The 20,553-nt window shown below is 41.5% G+C and overlaps 1 protein-coding gene across 9 annotated transcripts in view; it reads right to left on the bottom strand.

Annotated features, from left to right (window-relative positions):
• TGFB2 (transforming growth factor beta 2) overlaps nucleotides 1-20,553 on the bottom strand; it is a 110,276-nt gene that overhangs the window by 27,839 nt on the left and 61,884 nt on the right. For all 9 annotated transcript variants that reach the window (XR_013931492.1, XR_013931493.1, XR_013931494.1 and 6 more), the window contains exon 7: nucleotides 1-20,553. This exon is cut by the window's left edge. Coding sequence is in view for 1 of the 9 variants with exons in the window: in XM_080408557.1 (XP_080264683.1) it covers nucleotides 20,395-20,553 (159 nt within the window). In the remaining 8 variants the exon portion in view is untranslated.

Raw genomic sequence — 20,553 nt, 5'->3', positions numbered from 1 at the left:
TAGTTGATTGTACTGGAATGTCTTGGAAAAAGAAACTCGTGGAATCACTGAAATGTCATTTTAGTGCCAGTGCAAAAATTACATCCAGATTACTTCACTTGAACATTAACGACACTGGAGAGACAGGCAACATTAATTGCAGTTTGTGCTATAACCTAAGGAATTAGTGAATGCACCTGCCTTACATAAATGGCAGCACTCTGCCTGCTATGAAATTACCTCTAAAACAAACATAGGCAAAATTTACTGAGGCTGCTTGCATGTCAGAGAGTTCTGCTCCACATGGCACAGGAAACTGAACTGCACAAGGTGGCTAGTACTGCAGCATTTGAACTCTATAGTGGATGGCAGACAATCTAATGGGTAATTAAGCATAGGGCTGTTCTAGTACTCAGCTTTAACGAGGACCGTATTCCAAGGGTTGAAGGTATGGAAAAGTATTTAGATATGATTTGCTGAGAGAATTACAAGGAATCTCAGTGCACACATAAGGACGATGCTGAGATGGAAGAATAGCTGACCATTTCATCTGAGTAAACTATTACATAACAGCTAAGCTATAATAAAACCCTGAATCCAAATCAAATAAGTCTCCCAGACTGCTTAAAATGAGTCACCAACAGCTTTATAAACATACAAAATACTTGACAAGGAAGTCTCTGATAATTTTTTAGTAATTATGTCTGTGAATTGTTCTCTGTTGACATCACTATTAGAAATGGTTTCCCATAAGTTTGCACTGCCTGTTAACATCTGCTCATTAATCACTGAGGCTTTGAATATTTCTTTCATTACAAGTTTATTAGAGAGTTTACACTGTTTGTTCCGAAAGATGTTTAATTAGCACAGAAACAATAGCTGAAGACAATACAGTTTTGTTTTGTATGGATTTTTATGGCTTCAAAAGCCTCTTAACAAGACATGATTTCACCAGAGAGTCACAGATGATGAAATATCTTTGCATCTCAGAAATCTGTATGGAACAGAAAACCATTTTTCATGGGCTTCAAGGACACTTTCAATTCTCATCTGTGGCCTGAACAAAACAATAGAAGTTTTGCACTGAAGTATGATTTGGAACCAAATGCAGAGCCAAAGCTAGGAGGTCAAGCAGTGTTTTCTTAAGACAGTCCTACAGGGCTGATACAGTGAGCAGACAAATTTGGCCTAAAAATGAACATGAAAAAGGAAGGATATAATCAGGGCCTGAGGAAAGCAGATCATCCCTGGGAATATGATTTTTGAGGAGAGAGGAGAGTCTAACAGTTACAACACAGTGATTTGGAGGCAGGAAGGTCCTAAGTTCAATGGCAGCTAAAGTATCACCACAGGCAGTTCACTTGACCTCTGTGGTACCTCAGTCAGCTAAGCTGTAAGACTGGCTTCCATGGATATCCAGATGTTGCCTCTGAATTAAACTGTCCTGAGTAAATAAGTTACCAGAAGAACTGCATATCTGAAAAATGCCTTAGCCAGAGGTTACTAAAGGATATTACTAATGACAGACAAATGAGGAACATCAGAGACTGCCATATTTGTAGATACTTCAGCCAGGGATGCTACTTTATGTAACGCTTGGAGGAAAATAAATAATGAGTTTCATTTTGCTGTTAAGAAAAAAAAAAAAAGCCACAGCGCAAAGACAGATGCTACTGTTAAATGAAAGCTAAAATGCTTTCAGAAACAGCAAACATATAGTGGTAACTCTCAGTCATTTTAAAACAGGCTATAAAAGTGCAAATGAAATCTCAGGCAGTCTATCTTGCAAGACAAAAAACTAAGGCCACTCGCAGGCAAAGCTTATGGAAAGAAAATATTTCAAATGCCCAGTAAAACTCTTGATTTGCACTACCTACAGAGAGGTAGATGCCAGCCCACTCTCACACAGACAGAGAAAAGGAATCGGTAGAAAGAGCCCATGAGAAGCTGGATGGGAAATGGTGACTGTCCCAAGACCCTGACTCCAGCCCAGCCCAGCTTCATGCGGCAAGGGTGTATGTGAAGCCTTCTAAAAGGTAAGCCAGGTTGTGTGCAGATAATCCCACTCAGTTTTGCATTTCATAGTTCACCTAGCATTTCAGCCTAGAAATTATGGCATGGCAGCAGCAATATTTCATCTAGTCCTGCAGGAAAACACAAAGAAAGTTTCAAGCAAGTGGGAAATTGGAGCTCTGTTTTCCTTCAGTATCTGTAACCTGCTGGGTGGGACCAAACCCAGACCGTGGCACAGTGGCTGCACTGCTGTCCCCATTAGCACAACTAATTACCAAGCTGAAATAGATTCCTAATAAATAAAGGAAACACAAACTACAGGGCAGCAATCAAGGCTGTCAGAAGGAAATGTTCCTAGTGGTAAGCTCTTTATCCTGATGTGGGGGCATTGGTTTGCGGCTCTGGTAAAGGGATGGGGAGTGGGGCTGCCTGCTGTTTGCTTCCTCTGAAGAACAGTTTTGGAGGAGAGTGGCAGTAGAGGATAATAGATGATGACAGCTGGGTGCAAGGGACTGGCTATATTAAGTTATTTTTGTCTTCATCAAGACCAGTGCCATAGCATAGTACTTTGCAAGAATAACTGCTGTGACAGTCACATTTATACCTTGTCCACAGCTGAAGACCATATGTAATGTAATTGAATGTTACTGTAATGTCCACAGTAGGAAGAAATGAAGCCAGTGGTGATCATAAGCCCAAAGACAATGGGTAGATCTCTGGGGCTTATGATTATGTTTTTCAAATCCTCACGCTTGCTTAATTTTTATTCTATTTATTTCTCTGTACCATCTCCTTCCTTCAACAAGTGGAGTGGCAAGAGCTCCACCTAGGATGGGTTGATATACTGGAGTGGGATGGGCTGGTGTTTGCACCTTTCTTTGACACAAGCAGCTTTGGTTTGAAAATAGTGTCTAGAAACTAACAGGGATTTTGCCATTTTTTTTATTATGTGCAAAATGCTAGGAATGTTTAAAAGTAACAGTAACCAAAGTAACAGGGAATAGGAAATAGGAGAGACATTTATCCCCTTAGAAACAGCTTTATTCCCCTTGCATTTCTACAGGAGCATAGACGTTTTCTGTCTGCTTTGGCACCAAAAGCAACTTTTTCAAACATCAGGAATTTTCCTGCCTTTTACAAGGGCTGCATATATTGAATGTGAGAGCAAGAAAATGGACTTCGGTTTTAAAACACTTTATCACTGCTACCAGTAGGACAGTGTAACAAATACGGAATTCTCTTGAACAAGACAGACTGCTAAAGAAATATATAATTTCACTGCACTCCAAAGTCTTTTTTTTTTTGCTTTACAACTAGTTCCTGCTTTGTCAGATCCTCTCATCAGAAAACATCAAAGCAACTGAAAAATGTGGACTAGGTTAAGATGAATGTATGTGTCACTTGTATTCTACTGGTTGGGAGGTAAGTACAGTTCAGCATTAGAAAATAGGCAATTTTATTGCATGAGTGATCCAGCAAAATCAGTCACAATGGACCTCATCCAAAGTCCATTAACATCCATGGAAGATGGAAGGTTTTCCACTGATTTAGTAAGCTTTTAATCAAAAGTACTGCCTCTTCTACAATATCCATCTACTCCAATCTTTCAAAGAGAAGATAAGTATAAAGCAAAAGATGTACACGCTGTCATAAAGGTCATATTCACTGATCAGCTATAGCATATGCCGTAGACAGAATTTCATGTACCTCAAGTTGACATCAGGAGCAATTTAGAGTTGGAGGAGGGTATTGAATAACAGCCTTTTAAATACAGTAATTATGAGGTCTTTGAAACAAATACTAGCGTTGTGATTTGGGAAGCCTGAGGAATTTAATCAGCCATTCTTGATCTAATTGCCAGTGTGATTTTCACTCTATCAGATGTGAGTTGTAATCGGTATTGAGAAGTTTGACATATGATAGGCTTATGGGTTCTCCTTACTTAAATGCTTTATTTACTTTACTGTGCTTTCTAAACACAATAGGTAACGTGGTTTGAAACTCTCACCCTTTTTTCCTAGGAGACAGTGAAGTAGGTGCTGAAATGACCAGAAGAATGTCTCTGGAAAGTTATCATGGCTAGCAAGGACTGAGGTTTTGATAATTACAAAGGGCCAGAAATCACTTTTTGTTAGCACCCAGTATTTTAATGGAAGGAAAAATGAATCTTTGTCTGAAATCCCACCATAAGGGACAACTTCAGGAAAATGAAAGGAAATGCTCCTTCCCAGAGTGGAATTCATTGCTGCAGGAAACACTGGAGTCAAATACTGTGTCTGTATTCCTACAGGACTGTAGTGGCACTACTAATAACAACTGTAATTTCAATGTATAGGCTCAATCCTGCACAAATGGAATCCTTGCAGGATCTGGGCTTAGATATGCAGATTAACCGAAGCTGGAACCTCTGTTCAGAATTATCCATGCAGACACTGGAAAGGGATAAGGAAAGCTGAGCTGGCACAAGTGTTGTGGGAGTCTCTAGCCAAAGTTGATGCTTTCCATCAAAATATGACTACCTGGATCAGGCCAAATCTTTCCTTTTTCAGGTGTGGAAATTGCAAGCGTAGTTGTGATTCAGGGGTAACGTGTCTCAGTCTTCTCCCCCTCCCAAATTCAGTATGATGCATCGACTTTGGAAAGAGCAGCAAGCCAGCCCCATTGTGTGGGTTTGATTGTGCTGCTGTGCCCCTTCCTATACAGCTGAAAATGGGCAAGTGCTCCCTGTCAATGGAGGAGTGCAGAGAGGGGAACGTAGGGAGGCTGTAAAGAAATGTGATGCAACAGGATCTGGGCCTGATCCAGAGCTCAGTGGAGCCGATGGTAAGAGTCGTAACGAGCCTTGGATCCCGCTCTGGAGAAATTGTAACCGTGCTTCACAGGGAGCCCAGGACCCACCTTCACTGGCTGCGCAGCCTGGCCTTGTCTTCACGCCAGCGGAGCCGAACTGTGCCTAAATGTTGTTTGTTATTGTTATTGTTATTGTTATTATTGAAAGAAGTATTTTCACAGCACTGAAGGTCAGCTACGAATGATGACTCACTTGCACCGCAGATCTACACAAATAGCATGTGCTAAGATTACCATCTGGTATAACAATCTACATCACAAGACACCACATTTCCTGTTACCCAGGGTAAGTAAATTTCAAGCATGAGGGAAAATTTTAGCAAGTTTCCCCAAGTACCTTTGCAGAAAGAATAATGTGGCTTACACAGAGGGGGGAAGAGAAAGGGAAATTATGAGGTAAACGCTATTCCCCTCCCTCCTGCCCCCTCATCTCCCAAGAAGAAAAACATATTAAGTTTGCAGTTCTCATTTCTATCGTATTTAAAAAGTCAAATCTATGTAATGAATACCTGCCTGGAGGGAGTCCAGCAGGATGCTGACAGCCAGGCTTTCTGGACACTGCGTGAAATGGAGGGTGTAGGTTTCGCTCTCTCGCTCTCTCTCCTTTTCTCTTTCTGTTTTTTGTTTTATTATTATTATTGTTGTTGTTGTTATTATTATTGTTGTTGTTATTATTATTATTATTTGTTTAATGTCAGGGCAGTGCTGTGCGTGCTGCCGCCGTGCAGGGCGTTGGATGTTGGTGCGGCTGTGGCACTCTCCCCTGCACCCTGTGGGGCCGAGCCTGGCAGGGGGAGCACAGGCGGGCCCATGCCACGCTGAGCCCCCCCCAAAATGGAGGAAGGGCCCGCTCCCTCCCCCTGCCACAGCCTGGCTGCAGGGGATATGCACGCAGGAGGCCCGCCTCGCTCGGGACGCTGGTTGAGCAGCTTTCTAAGCAAGGCACAGATGAAAACGTAGAAATGGAGCAGGCTGGCATGCTTCCATCAATGCCAGTGGCCCAGCTGGCCAGCAGCTGAGGGTCTTGTCCAAGCCAAATGACACCCGCTGGCATTGCATCCACCCAGGGGGAAGAGGCTTTCTGTCACGGTGCTTAGCTTCTGCAAGGTGCTGAGGGTCAAATGTATTGCCTGGTAAAGTTTCCCAGTGCCATTGAGCATTGTTTTTCCATCTTCCCCCATCCTATGTGCCCTTCCCATCACGTCCATGTGAGAGGAGGCCGTGTCCCTGCTGGAAGCCCAGCTGAGGGCTGAAGCCACATCCTGGGCTGAGGCTTCAACCCCACAGCTTTTGCGGGTCACCAACCAATGCCACAGCTCGGCCTGCCATCTCGCCCTCCGGCCGCGGCACTGCATCCCCCTCCTCACGGGTCCCAGTCACCTCCCGCGCGGCGCAGCCAAGGAACAGGACACGGGTCAGAACGGGACACGGGTCCACTCCTCCTCCAAGGAGGCTCCCGAAACACGTGGCTCTGGGATTTGGCACGAGCTGAAAGAAAGACCTGAGCCTCGGGAGGAGAAATAGATAAGCCTTTTCCAGACAAAACAGAGGTGAATAAAACAAATAAATAAATAAAGCTGGGCAAGCCACCGGATGCCAGAGGCGCTGCGCATGAGTGAGGTGGCTGGGAATCCCCTTCAGGATGCTAGCAAGGCTTTCTTTGGCCTCGGGGAGTTAACGCCGTCTGTGATTGTGACTCAGTGCTGTTCAACATCGGCTGGGGAGAGACAGGCCTCTGCAAGGACGAGAGAGATTTCATCTCTTGCTCACTTTTCAGCCAAAATCTAGCACTCAGGAGAAAGCTTCTTTCTTTCTGTGCATTTGCATGCTAAGGGCTGCAGCCTGCACTGTGGTGGAAATACCAGGAGACAGGGAGACAGCAGGGCAAGAAACACAGAAATAAAATGTAGAACTGTAAGTGCTCTTCTTTCCCAGCCATGGGCACCCTGCCTGCCTGCCCTGCCCTTCCCTGCCCTGCCCTGCCCTACCCTGCTCTGCCTACCCTGGCACATCCCTGCCAAATTTCCCATCCAAAACTCCTTTCCATGACTCACACATGTTTTAAGCCACCTCAGGGTCAGTGCTGATGCCTAGCCAGGCAAGCTGGTATAGCTCAGTAGCTCTGTTAAAGAATTCTGAGATCAATGTAATCTGGGGAGAAAAACCTTTTAAAGAGAGAAACTTCATCTCAGCTTTCTCCACAGCTTTAGTTATCTATCTTGCAGTGAAAGGGCAAAGATCAGGTCTTCCCCTATGCTCTGTGTAGGTCTAGGACTACTGTAAATGCCTGCAAAATAACTGCTGCTTTCTGAAATAAAAAAACAGTAAGTAATGCAAAGATCACCAGTTGAAATTCTGCACAGCCTGCTTGCTCACCGTTTTAATCCATGGCATCAGCATAATCGGGATCTATATATGATGCAAGCTGGCAGACCTTTGTTTATCAGCTTCTGAATCTCCACGAAAACCGCTGCCCAGTGATGCCAAAAGGAGAGATCTCCCATTTTGATGCCAAAAGGAGAGATCCCCCATTTTGCACCGGCCATTCAGTCCGCACAGCCTGCAAATGCAGGGGCTGCACCTCAGACTAAGTAAGAAATCAGCCAGCAAACAGAAGGCTCGGTTGTTATACATCGGATTACAGAAGGCCATGTTTTTTTCCACCCTGTGATCTAAGGAGCCCTTACAGTAACTTCAGAGAGTGAGATGCTCTCACGAGCTAGCAATATACACCAAGCACGGTAGTAGTGTTCCCTGTGATACCCAGTGCCTACTGAATATATGATGGAATACCAAAGCTAGTACCTCTCAAAGTCAGGCCAACAACACTTTCATTTCTCATTCTGGTTTATCAAGGTCTGGCTCAGACTTGCACTGACTTAAATCAGACCTCTCTTGAAACCAGAGGACTGGACTAACACAGCAAATGAAGACCCAGCACAAAGGCTCAGCATGTGTCAGGACAGTCAGAGGTGTGATACACTCATGTGTAACTTCACGTCTTAGTGAACTGAAGCAAAAGCTCCCAAATCCCCAATTAGTTTTATAAAATTTCTTTAAAGGATGATGCACTGGACACAATAGATGAGAAAAATTTTAAAGCAGGGCAACTGTAGGAACGTTACATTTGCCTTGAGGCTGAAAATTTGGGAGAGGGGCTGCATTTTTAAAGGTATTTTCTTAGTTTGTAAAAACATTGCCTAAACCCATTTCTGAAATCTCAGTATCAAGACACAGATTTCACAAGCAACCCTGCAAGAATAAAACTGTGACTTCAGCATTTTTGAGTTATTCTTAACATATGAGCCATTTTCTAGAGAATCCAAACCTTTGATCAAGTTTATGAGAAATACCTGTGACAGAAAGAAAACATTTAACGAGCCAGAGATGTCAATTATGAGCTTTCAAGCAATTTCATACCCTATATAATGCATATAAACCACTGTAGTTTAAAGGACATTTTATCATTCTATAAATGTCCTGAACTATCCTTTCTAATATTTCAACTTCTTTTCATTCGAAGCATGAAAGATAAACCCTCTTCACATGTTCATGGTCTTTCATGGCATAAGGCAAAACAAATAGGGAACAAACCAGCAGAACTCCACACAGGTTGTAAATTTCAAATGAAACACTTCTGTATTTTTTATTTTAATCAGAAATTGTTCAGATGGATAAGCAACTGATGTTGGGTTTGTGCTTTTTATGATTTGCTGCTTTTTTTATATTCTCCTTTTTTGACTATTGTGCTTCAAGACCTGACCCTGTGTCACCAATATTAAGGAGGAACTTACCACTGGCTTTGGAATAAACATGTTCATTGGTCAACATCTCTGAAAGATGATTTTAGACATCTCGATAGTTGTTAGCTATTTTTAGTGCCTTGAAGTGCCTTGGATTTTAGAAAATGCTGAATTCCAGTCTTCTGAACTGCACAACCATTATGTGACTCAAAGACAGACTTCCCAAATATTTGTTTGCTTTGGATAACCTTTCTCTTTAGTCTTGAAGTTTTACAAAGCTGTCCATCAGCATGCTAAGAACCTCTGACTGCTGGTATAACAAGGAGTGATAAAATAATTTTACTTCAGCTATTCAAAGCTCATGTAGATGAAATTCTGCTTTTTACCATTATCAGTACACTCTGACTGAGAAATAACAGGGTGTTTCCCTTATGCAACTAGGCAAATGTCCTGGACAGAAAAAATGTTAAAACTTCCAAATTAATTTAGGTACTCAAGCATCAGACAGGCTAAATCCAGCTGCTTTAAAAGTTCTTTCTCATTCCTTCACAGTCTCTGGGCCTATCTGTAATACCTTATGCTTCCATTTTGGGAGGTTTCTTGCAAAACATATTAGCCTCAGTAAGAAATCTTCAATTCCCATGGAGAATTACATTTCAAAATGATGCTCCATGCTAGTAAGTAATATTTTTCCTGGGCTTCCACATATGGCAATATTTATCTTCAAAGTTTTCCTCTTTGGCTTGTAGGCTGGCTTGCAAACCAGATGGTCTTGTGTGGCCTAATTGTAAGATGATTTGTTGTGTGATTCAGTAGCATTGTTTATTTGTACAGTGGTTTGATGGAATTTGTAAACTGCACAATATTGTTTTACTGTGTTTTCTTTTATGAAAGAGCCACATCTTGCTCTGGCATTTGTGGCGGTGATTATAATTAAATGTAGTTTCTCAAGATACTTTGATCTCTGTTTGCTTGCTGCATTAAACTAGTAACATAAAAACACAGTATTTCTCATTTAAGTAGGGAACCAGTGCTGGATTTGAAGGCTAAGTGAATGCACCAAATTTTTACCTTGAAAACCCAGGAATATAACAATCAAACAAATAGGACGTTAATTGAATGGTAGAAATGTGATGGCTTTTCAGCAGTGTCATCTTAATGATTTACTTGGAGCTAACGTTTTTGTCATCCTTTTAACAAGCCTCTTTCATATAGTTTCTGCAGAGGTGTCTTCTTTGCTTTTTTGAGAAAAGCATAGTTTTGCCTTACTTGATCACTGCATATGGTTGCTTGTGTTCATATAAGTATTCCTTAGCTGTGAATATATTTAGGCTGCCAAGTCCATAAACAAATCTAAGAGCTTTCTGGCCTTCACACTCTGTTTCCATCATGGAAGGTACCTTCAGTGATCTGTTTGGTTTCTGGTAGGCAGGCTTGTGGAGGTGGAGGTGTGGAGGTGACTGTGACTGTGACCCCAAGAAACTGGAGAACTGGGCTCCACGGTTAGAAGATTGGGAGGATTCTTTGACTCTGAGGAACACAGCTTCAAGCCAACCCCCTTTATTCAAAGTCACATGTATGTCTCCTAGCTATCAATGGTCTATATGGCAAACAGATAGACACAGTGCTATAGCCTACTTTTCAAGAGAAGTTCACACCTGATACAAGAAAATCACCACCATGAACTCATGGTATTGGCACAGCCAAACCTCAGAAGAAAGGCTGCAGAAAGAAAAGATACAAGGATCAGATTTGTCATTAAGCCTCTGGAAGCAGTTCCTTTAAAGCAAATCAAAAATTTTTGGTATGGATTCGGAATTATTTTGTTACAAAGATGCTGAGTATGCAACCTCTAGTGAAGTAATTTACAACAGATTTGAAATAAAACAGAAGAATCATAGTCTTCTAAACAAATTCTGTAATTATTCCAGCAGGGAATATGGGTGCAATGATGATTCACACAGAAAAAAGTCTGACTGACCTTTATTTTTTATTTGGACACTTGCTTTTTTTTCTTCACTTTCTACAAACACATTCTGTGGCAGATTACTCTTGAAAAGATTTCAAAGGAATGGATCAAGATTCACAGACAGATGCATACCAGCAAGTAACCCAAGTTCATGATGAAGCTGAAACTAGACTGCGATGAAGCTACTCCCACACAGTGCCTGGCTAGCCTAGGGATGCATCATCATTCTTTCAGTGCCTTGACAGAGATAAGTCACGGCTCTTGCATTTTCCTAAGCAGGTCTGTGTCTGGTATTAAACATTCTCATTCTTCCAGTTGGTCTCTGGAAATGCAGCTTACAGTTTTCTTCTTTGTGGTCATTTTTTGCTGAATGAGATTCCTTCACACTTAGATTTTCTCTTAGGTCAGGCAGTGGCTGAACATCAAGATGTGTCTGAACACACTTTGTCTTCTGCTGAGATCTACCTTACCTCAATGGACCATCGTAGCTTTATTTCCTTATCAGGTTGCAACTACTCTGCAGTGAACAGAAGCCCAACTGGAAGTCAGAAGCACAGCTAAAAACTCCTTTAAGAAGTGTCTGCCCTCCCTTCCCATTAGCTGGTGGAGAGTATTGGTGCTGAGGTGCTTCACCCTCTTCTCATAGACAGAAGGGGGCTGGGCTGTTTCTGAAGAGGCTTCTCATTAGGACACTTACACAGGTGGACCAGTTCATGCTACAAATATATATATATATATCTAATTTCTGGAGAAGATATTGTCAAGGCTGGAAACAGTTTAGATGATTAGGTAGTTCTTTTTCTTCAGATTTTTTTTCTCAACAAGAACCTGCAAATCTGACATTTTCATTCTTTTTTCTTAAGTACCAAAGAAAGAAGACAACGACTTGCTTTGCAGACTTTTTTGCTGTATGTGGGAAGCGTGAGGGAGAGGCCATTCCTCTGAAAAGAGCATATCCTCCATGGAAAAGCTGCAAAGAGCACAACTTCATTCCCTGCTCTGTTTCAGTTATTCTGCAGATTAAAGTAGATGTTGCCATGTTAATTCAACACAGCTCATGGTTTCAAGCACTTCTTTACAGTCAGGAACACTGGAAACTTGCTTTCATGTTTGAAATGAAAACTGATATACCAATCTGACCGTATGATGCAACAACCTAGAGCGCAAATGAGTGATTTTTGCTCTCAAGCTGAGCTAGTAGTGCACAGCACTTCTGATGGGAGAGGATAAGGCAGATATCAAAGATATCTCAACAAGGTCTAATAAAACTTTGCAGATAAATTTATCTCTGGGCCAAATTCTAATATCAAAAGTTCAGTCTGAAAACTATTTGAGAAAGCCATAAGCAAATGAAAAGGGTAGTTTTCCCTAGCTATAGCCATATGAATTACATGCAATAAATATGGCACAAGACTTCAATACAGCATTAAAGAATGTTATTTTCAATATTGTTGAATGAGATAAAAATGGCAGCAACACATTGTAAAATACACCAATTTCAGCGATAAATTCAATTGCCTTCTCCGGAAAATGGTCATATTCTTCATTTTTCTAGATTTAAAATTTAAGTGCAAATGTGTAATAAAAATATGTAATATAGCCTAATTTCATGTAGGCTAATGTGGCAATCAATGTTCAAACGCTTTACAAACACACAGCCTTTATGTGAAGCCTCCAGTAAAATGGCAAACTGAGCCTGACTGTTCCTAGCCAAATGACTTTAAAGCCTGGTTTGTCCCCTGTTGAAATAGTTGTGCTGGAGTAAAGCTAAAGTAAAAGAGCTGGGAATAAGACCAGTCAGTTCAACTCAGTTGCCTCCAAAAGTAATTTCCTGCATCCAGCAACACGAGTTACAAAAACAACCTGCTATGGCTGGAGTAACCCAGAAGTGAAACAGTCTCTAAAATTTCCTTTTTTCCTCCCAGGGGCCATACAGTAAGACTGCTAAGAATATAACTAGTGAAGTTGTCCAGAAAGTGCAAAGATACTTAGCAAATACAGAGCCTTACAACTACAGAGAAAAACTATATAAACATTGCAGTCCAATGCAAATTGTAGAGGTCTTTAAATTCGTATGCACTGCTTTAATCTACGCATCTACAGAAATGGATGAACCATGAATTGATTCTTTCCTTTTTTGCTATCTGCATTCTTGTGTCCAGGGGTTTTCATATTTGCAACCTGTGACATATATTTTTCCATATACATATTCCTCGGCTTCTGAGGATACGTTTCCCCCAGTGTGGGTGAGAGTCACTGATTCCTCCTGCGCTGCTTACAGGAGGGTGGGGGGGAGGTCTCGTTAGTAAGACAGCTGTTTTGATGAGTCCATGAGGGTCTTGTGGAGACAAGTATCTTTGCATTATTTACATGGTTAGCCCACTGCTGGGAGTGTGTTTGAAGTCCTGCTTTGTGTCCAGCCTGCAGCGCAGCTGGCATATTACAGAACTGCTTTAAGGGACCTGGCACTAGAGAAACCCAGGGGTTTAATGCTTGAGATCTCTGCCTCAGTCCCTGGGATACTTGCTGTGATTTCAACTACTTGATAGACACCATCTGTTACTGCAAAGCAGAGGTAGAGGCCAGGAGAGCAGTTAGGGGTGCTTAGCTACAGGTTAGGGTCGTTAACAGCTCCTTTAAATTACGTCTCCTGACTGATAATGATCTCAAAATCTATCTGTGACTTTCAGTTATTCCTAGGTAAATTCCTACCTCCCTAAAGATGCCCCTATTCCAAGGCAAGTATGAGAAATGGGAACAGCCCTTTGTGTTATGGAATCACAGCCAAGTCCAAAGCAAAAACTACAACAAAAACCAGTCCAGTTTTCCTGTGGCTTTATGTAGGGCCTATACTTACGCTGACATAAACCTTCTGTTGTGTTCATCCTTCGTGCTCTGCTTTCTGTGACCCAACTTTGCATACATCAGTTAGCTCTATTTGACACTTAAGATCTGCAGTGATTCACCTCCTGTGTTATCCATCATAGCTGGATATCAATGTGAAAAAAATGAAGTCAGCTCATATTCTTGTTTACAGTCTTCTGGATTTTTTTTGTGGTTGAGTGTTTCATAGAAGAAGTAGAGGAAACAATATATTTCAGAGTATCTCCAAATCCAGCTTTCCCTCCCAAATGTTCACAAATTGATCCAGACCACCTCTTTGAGAACAGGTTACACACTGCAGAGGAATGCATAACTTGCCCATGAACTGCTGCATATTTTGTCCTGTGTATTTACATTTTTCCAAAGGGGGAAAAAAAAAAAAAAAAAGCAGGTTTTTCCGGATGAAGATATTTTCTGCTTTGATGGATGAAATTAGTCTGCATATCCTTGGAGACTGCCAACAAGTTTACATAGGAACTGGAATGAAGCCATCAATTCGTTTCACATGGGTTCCATCAGATGGCAAAAAAATCACCACACGGTCCCACAATGCTCATCTTTTAATGACTAAGGAATGAGGTGACCAAAGGTGTGGTGTCCCACTACCAGTTCTCTGGGAACCACCTTGATGTCTAGGGACACTCTGACTGTCCCTGACTGCCAGTCTTATGAACGACAATTGGTTTTATACATCTTTGTGCTTAGGAAAAAAAATACAAGACTATTGTGTGAGACTCGCACGTGGCGTGCGCAGAGCTATTCAAGTGCGAGAACCTCTGGCGTCTTAAGCAAAAAAAGCCTTACACACCCCAGCAGTGAATTTGGTGATTTAAGTTCAGGTTTGAACACTACATCAGAGCCCCAAACATTTGATTTTCAACTTTGGTAAAACACGTACTCATGTGTTAACATTTTGATTTGATCCATCTCTAATTAGCTGGATCAAACAGCACGGAAGAACTTTCTCAGCCTCATGGTGTGCTTCACTGAACAAAAAGAGACTCGAGTCCCACTTGCCATTTGCATCTTCCTTGTTCCCTTTCTGGTGGCAAATGTTTTTGGTATGAGTTGAAAGGATTTTTTGATTGGGACCTGCCTACAGTATGTGCAAACAGTACTGAGAGCCAGAGATCAGTGACCACTGACCTTTCCTCCATTCCTGCCATCACCTTGGTTTGGCACTAAAACACCCCATTCAAAGGAAATATTTGTTTCTTGGACCACCAAATGTTTTAAGAAAGGCTTATACCCCAGGGGTTCTGTATTAGATTCCAGCAGGTTACTTCATTAAATGAGCATATCAAATTTGATTGGAAGTTCTCATCAGCTTTCTGTTCCATTTAATTTTATTTTTATACAGATGAAGAAATTACTGTTACACCCATACCCACTGACAAGCCAACTACATTACTTCACATCTACTTTATAACCACATATAATTACATAACCTCTTGGTTTATTTTCTTCCAGAACTCATGGCTCCTCATAGAATCTGTTCTGTCTGATCTAAGAGGCAGATTTTGGCCTAAAAAATGGTTTTCAAGACATTTACATGGTTTGGGGTTTTTTTGCTATATTGAATATTCCACATTTATTAACCACAATTTGATTCAAGCAGAGCAGCAAGGGCTTCACTGATACAGTCTGGAGAGGCTGCGTTAGCGAAAGGAAAAGAGAAGCCCAGCATCAAAATATTCTGCATAAATCTCATTATCGTGGGAGAGCTTCCATCTTTTCAGCCCCACGCTATAAAAATCTCTGTTAGCACACTGTGTTCTCTCCACTTTGTTCCTCTTTAGTTACAGGCACCACAACCATTTTCCCATCTAAAACTTGCAATCAGCATTCCTCCTCAAACCCTCCTGTTCTTCACCGATTTCAGAAATAAATCAGTCAGTACTGCAAATTATTCTCACCTCACTGCACGAGGGCTACCTTGGGTAAGAAGGGGGCTGGCAGATTACATTCATGTCAAAGCACAAGGCTGGGTAACTAAAAATAAGTAAAATGAAAATTCATATCTGAAAATTTTGCAGGACTATTGTTTTCTACTTATATAAACTCATAGAAATTAATTAAGGCAGATCACTGTAAGGCTGGAGCGTAACTGTGGTGAAATGGCCCCTAAGATTGTTTTTAATGCTAATCCCAAATTGCATTGTTAAACCGATTCACAGTGCACAGGGTCTGTTTGTTATAATTTATCACAATAACGCTAAAAAATTTGGCATAAACATATTCTTCCATTCATGCCAAGAAATGCTATGCACCCCTTAGATCCCAGAGAAGGCACCAGCAAGAGCAGATAGTCACCCTTTTTGTCAGCAGTCTCTGGTCTGGAAGCATTTTTTCATATGATTTTACCAACTTTAAAATTAATGACGCAACGCTGCAGCCCTTCCTTCCATAAGTTTTATTTCTTTGACTAGATCTGCAGAAAGTCTGACAAAGCAAAGCTGCAATACTAGGCTCCTTAATTCTTATTTGCTTAGATAATGCAATCACATATTGCAGAGTGCACAGAGACTTACAACAAACTCAGGAATCCTATTTTCTGTCAAAAATCCACTTCCACATGGCTACGTGGATGCTGCTGGCAAACTGAAACAGCTGAGGCAGTTCAGCACCACAGTTTCTTGCGCTTTTTTAGCCAGTGACAGAAGTAATGGTTGGGTTAGACCACCACTGTTCATAGATTCGTAGGGGTGGGCAGGGGTCTGCAGGGTCTCTAGCCCAACCTCCTGCCCAGAGCAGGCGCAGTGGAAGCAGTCTGCCCAGAGCCTGACAGTTCTGAGCATCTCCAGGAATGGAGATGCCATGCCCTCTCTGGGCAACCTGTTCCATGGTTTGGCCACCTCCACTGTAGATATTTCCCTTTCGCAAAGCCAGAATTTGCCATGTTCCTACTTGTATCTGCTGCCTCCGATACCCCATCCCATTGTACACTATTTGGTACCCCATAGAAACCCAGAAGTTTCGCTGAGCTCTACTGAAGGACGCAGTGGTGTGGGATCATTTAGTGTATGGGCATCATGCAACAGATCGCCTTCTCACCTCCCGCAGCACTACAGAAATGAGGAAGAAACTACTTTGAGAACCTCAAGCAGTGAGGAAAGCCCCCAAAACTGATGCCTGCAGTCACAGGACTGGCAGGGCATGGTTCTGGTGAAGGGTCTGGCACAGTGAGGCTGTGGGGTACCATCGCTGCTGCCCAAGCCAGTACCTGTCCTGTACATGGGACAGCACTGCTGCTCCGAGCAGTCAACCAGAAGCCACTTCTTGTCTACAAAACAAGACATATACTGCGGTGGCAAGAGGGGAAAGCAATCTTCAGAGCAGACGTGATTCACACTCGCCCTGCATGGTTGTTCTTCACCTCAGGCTGTGCTGGACTGTGTTGGGGTCACAGACACTACAATCAAACACCTAATCAAGCCTTGCAGGGATTAAACCGAGCCAGAGCTGAGGAATCGCCTATGCCAGACGAACGCTGCCATATGAAAGCAACACCAGCATATAATTGAAATAATTTATTTACCACTAGAGCACCACAAAAACAGACATACAATGTGTTAAAATACAGAGTAATCGATCACCAAAGTACAACACAGCTGTCCTTTTAAGTTCCTTTTTTTTTTTCTCCTTTAAACCATGCCAACCATACAATTGTATCAATGCTAGACACATAAAAAATGCTGTCCTACCCCACCCAGCTAAGTGCTAAGATTCCCCCTCAGCCCCCGTCAACCCCTTGGGTCTGATCTTTCAAGGTGCTGAACATTTCCCACCAGTTCTCAGGGACTTTGCTCAGACAGTGGCAATTACTGCCTCATGACAAGGCCTCTAGCTCAAAGTCCTTGAGCTGTTGCAGACCCACCTGGACATCATTCAAGGGGGATTTACATCAGACCTGAGCGGTGCTTAGGACCCCACTCTGTAGAGGGGAATTTCACCCATGAGTTCTGCACATTGTAGGATCAAGCCCAACATCCTTGGTAATTAAAAGGGAAATACATGCCTAATAAACAAAAAAACAACAACAACAAAAAGATCAAAACAAAAAAAAAACTTGTAGGAGCTTTATAATAGAGTATTTCAAATACTATCAGTGCATTTTGAGGAAAAAAAAAGTAAAAAAAAAAGGTAAAAAAAAATATTATTCAATCTTTGGGTAAAGACTTACAGAAATAAGGTTTTATACTTAAATTTAGAGAAAAACTCCAAACCCAAACCAAAATTTTCAGCTGCGTCCAGCACATAGTCAGTATAGTTGGACAACTATGCTGTCTCCTATTCCACTTTTTCAAAGCTTCAAAACTGGTTTTGAGGTGCACTCCCACAGCAGAGAATTGCAAAAACATTTTTTAGTTTTTGTAAAATGTGTTCATCCTTGCCTCCTTTCCTGTCCAACAAAAATACCGTTCTCATACTGAACCTGATAAAACTAATTTTGCTGCAGTATACAGCAAAATCCAGAGTATTTACTACCCTGAGGAGTTTCACTGAGTTCAGTGCATCTTCTCACTGGAGTAAGTCTGGCTCAAGCAAGTGTTAGCAGGACAGATTTTTCACTTGTTCATCTCAACTCACTAAATAAATCAGAAGTCTAACATACCTCCTCCTCTGCGCTGAGTCAGCGGGTGGGATTAGATCATCTGTGGGGCTACGTTTCCATCTAGGCAATAAGTACAGGCTCTACCGAAGTCCCGAGGAGCTGCGTGTGCCAGCCGCTGCAGTACTTCAGTTTTGCATCAGTGTTCTGCCGAAGCCAAAGAAATTGCACTTCTTAAAACTGGAGCTGACAACGTCAAGCTCAGGAGCGTCCTCCTGACAGCGCTTGGGTCAGTGACAGAAAATGTCCTTCTCATCCAAAGTAGTATGTTTCTAACAGTTTTCCAGCTTTGCTGTGCAAAACCATTCATCATGTGAAATAAACTGAATGCACCTTCTTCATGGTTTTTTTGCTGATTTAGGTTGGGGCTTTTTTTAAATGGAATATTATGATGTGGATTTTTTTTTTTTTTACTCCCTCTACAATATTTAAACATGTGTAACACCAACAAAATCCTAGGAACTCCGTGTTCTTTTTTTTTTTTTTTTCCTTTTCTAAAAGAAGCTTTAAGGTGAACTCAATCAGAAAAAAAATTGGCAAACTCGCAAAAATCAAGGGTCTGATCCTGCAAATCCTTACACACACATCAATAGCATAAAGGGGCCTGCCGTGCCGCTGCAGAAGATGAAGGCAAACCTCTGTTACCTGCAGTAGGATCAGGATTGGTCCCACAGACTAACTGGGGGCCAAGTCCCCACTGCACGCGAGGCCAACGCACAGCCTCTGACTGCAAACCGATCCTGCTCGCCCCCCATTCGGGGCACTGCTGCGGCAGACGCTTCCTACCAGCCTTCTGCACAGTGGTGAATGTCATTCTCTGCAAGGGTTTGCCTCGCCTCAGCCAGGCTGGGACATCTCTTCGTGCAAGACCTTGCTCCCTGCCCATCTGTTTGAATGTCTATAGCCGAAAGGAAATAAAAAGATCTAGGAACCTGAACCGCATCACGGCTCAAGCATTACAAACGGGGACAACCGAGGAAGGAGGGGAGGAGCGGAGGGGAGAGATCGCTTTAATCCATCTTTTTTATAAAACAGAAAAACAAATGGTCAGGTAGCTTATGTCATAATGTTGAACAATATACAAAGCACATGTATAGCAATTATTATAAAACATGTATTTGTAGTGCAAGTCAAAATATAGGGACTCTACTCATACTGGCCAGCTAGAGGGAAACACATGATTCTGAGTGATCAAAAAGAGCCCCAAATTCAAATTCAAACTCAGGAGAGCTGACAGTATTACAGAGTACAAAAATATGGTGAAAATTTACACATTACATATAAAGTACTTAATTTTTTAATAGTTTACAAATAGAGATCTACAGATATGTTTCCAATTAAGCTGGCTTTTACTACCCACCTATTGTAATACTCTAGGTATGGTTACATATACCAAAAGAACAAAAAAATCCCATAGCATAGCTATACAGCAACATATTAAGGTCTGAAGATTAGACCAGTACATGTTAAATATTTCACTGGTTTACTAAACTGACATTTTAAATCATTTACAGTAAAAAAAAAAAAAAAATCTTATAGACTTGTCTTTGAGACTGAAACAGAGTGTCCTTTATTAGTAAATTATTCAGTATTTAAAACAAGGGTTTGAGACCTTACAAGAAGCCTCTCTAGGCAGCTGGCATGAAAAATAAGGTATTTTAAAGGCAGAATTTCTCAATAACATAGTAACTGATTTCTATTTTAATTGAACTAAACTAACCATTACTTTTCTGATTCTTTTGAGCTTGTGTTCCTTTAGGCTTTATAGGTATTTCTGGCAGCTTATTTGGTCTCAACTTTGTCCACATTGGTTGGTTTTCTTTTTTCCAATGGCGATACGGAAATGTTCATTTGATAGTTTTTACACACAAATAAATAATGCACTGTTAACTCTACAACTAAGAGGAGCGGGTAGGATGCCTATTGCGTAACAATACAGAGAGATCAAGTAAGGCACGGGACAGATACAGCAACTCCACTTCATGGGATTTTCCTGTTTTTTTCCTTTCACATAGTAACACTAACAAATTTCTTCCAGTGTTTATTTTTTAAAAGGTTTCTTTTTTCTTTAACTTTGCTTCTTGTCTATCTCACACTATGTGTAGGTGAAATGTAGGATAAAGGCCTTCAATGTTTTGCTTCAGATGCCAGTTTAAAAAAAAAAAACAAAACAAACTTTCAAACAGTTCAGACTAGTACCGCTTTTTTTTTTCTTCTTTTTTTTTTCTTTTAACACTGATGAACCTGGGTTTTCATTTATCTTTCTTTCCTTTTCGCTCTCTCTTTCTTTTTTTCCTTGGTAATTTTTTTTAATATACACACACCACGCTTTTCAGGGGTATCCTTTAGCTGCACTTGCAAGACTTTACGATCATGTTGGACAGCTGTTCAATTTTGGGTGTTTTGCCAATGTAGTAGAGGATTGTGAGGGGCTCCAAATCCTGGGACACGCAGCATGGAGAGGCAGAAGCTTCTGGATTTATGGTGTTATACAAGCTGAGTAC

The sequence above is a fragment of the Falco punctatus genome, assembly GCF_963210335.1.
Source record: "Falco punctatus genome assembly, chromosome: 12".
Lineage (NCBI taxonomy): Eukaryota > Metazoa > Chordata > Aves > Falconiformes > Falconidae > Falco > Falco punctatus.
The sequence above is the reverse complement of the archived record's forward strand: the minus strand, read 5'-3'. Positions and strand labels throughout refer to the sequence as shown.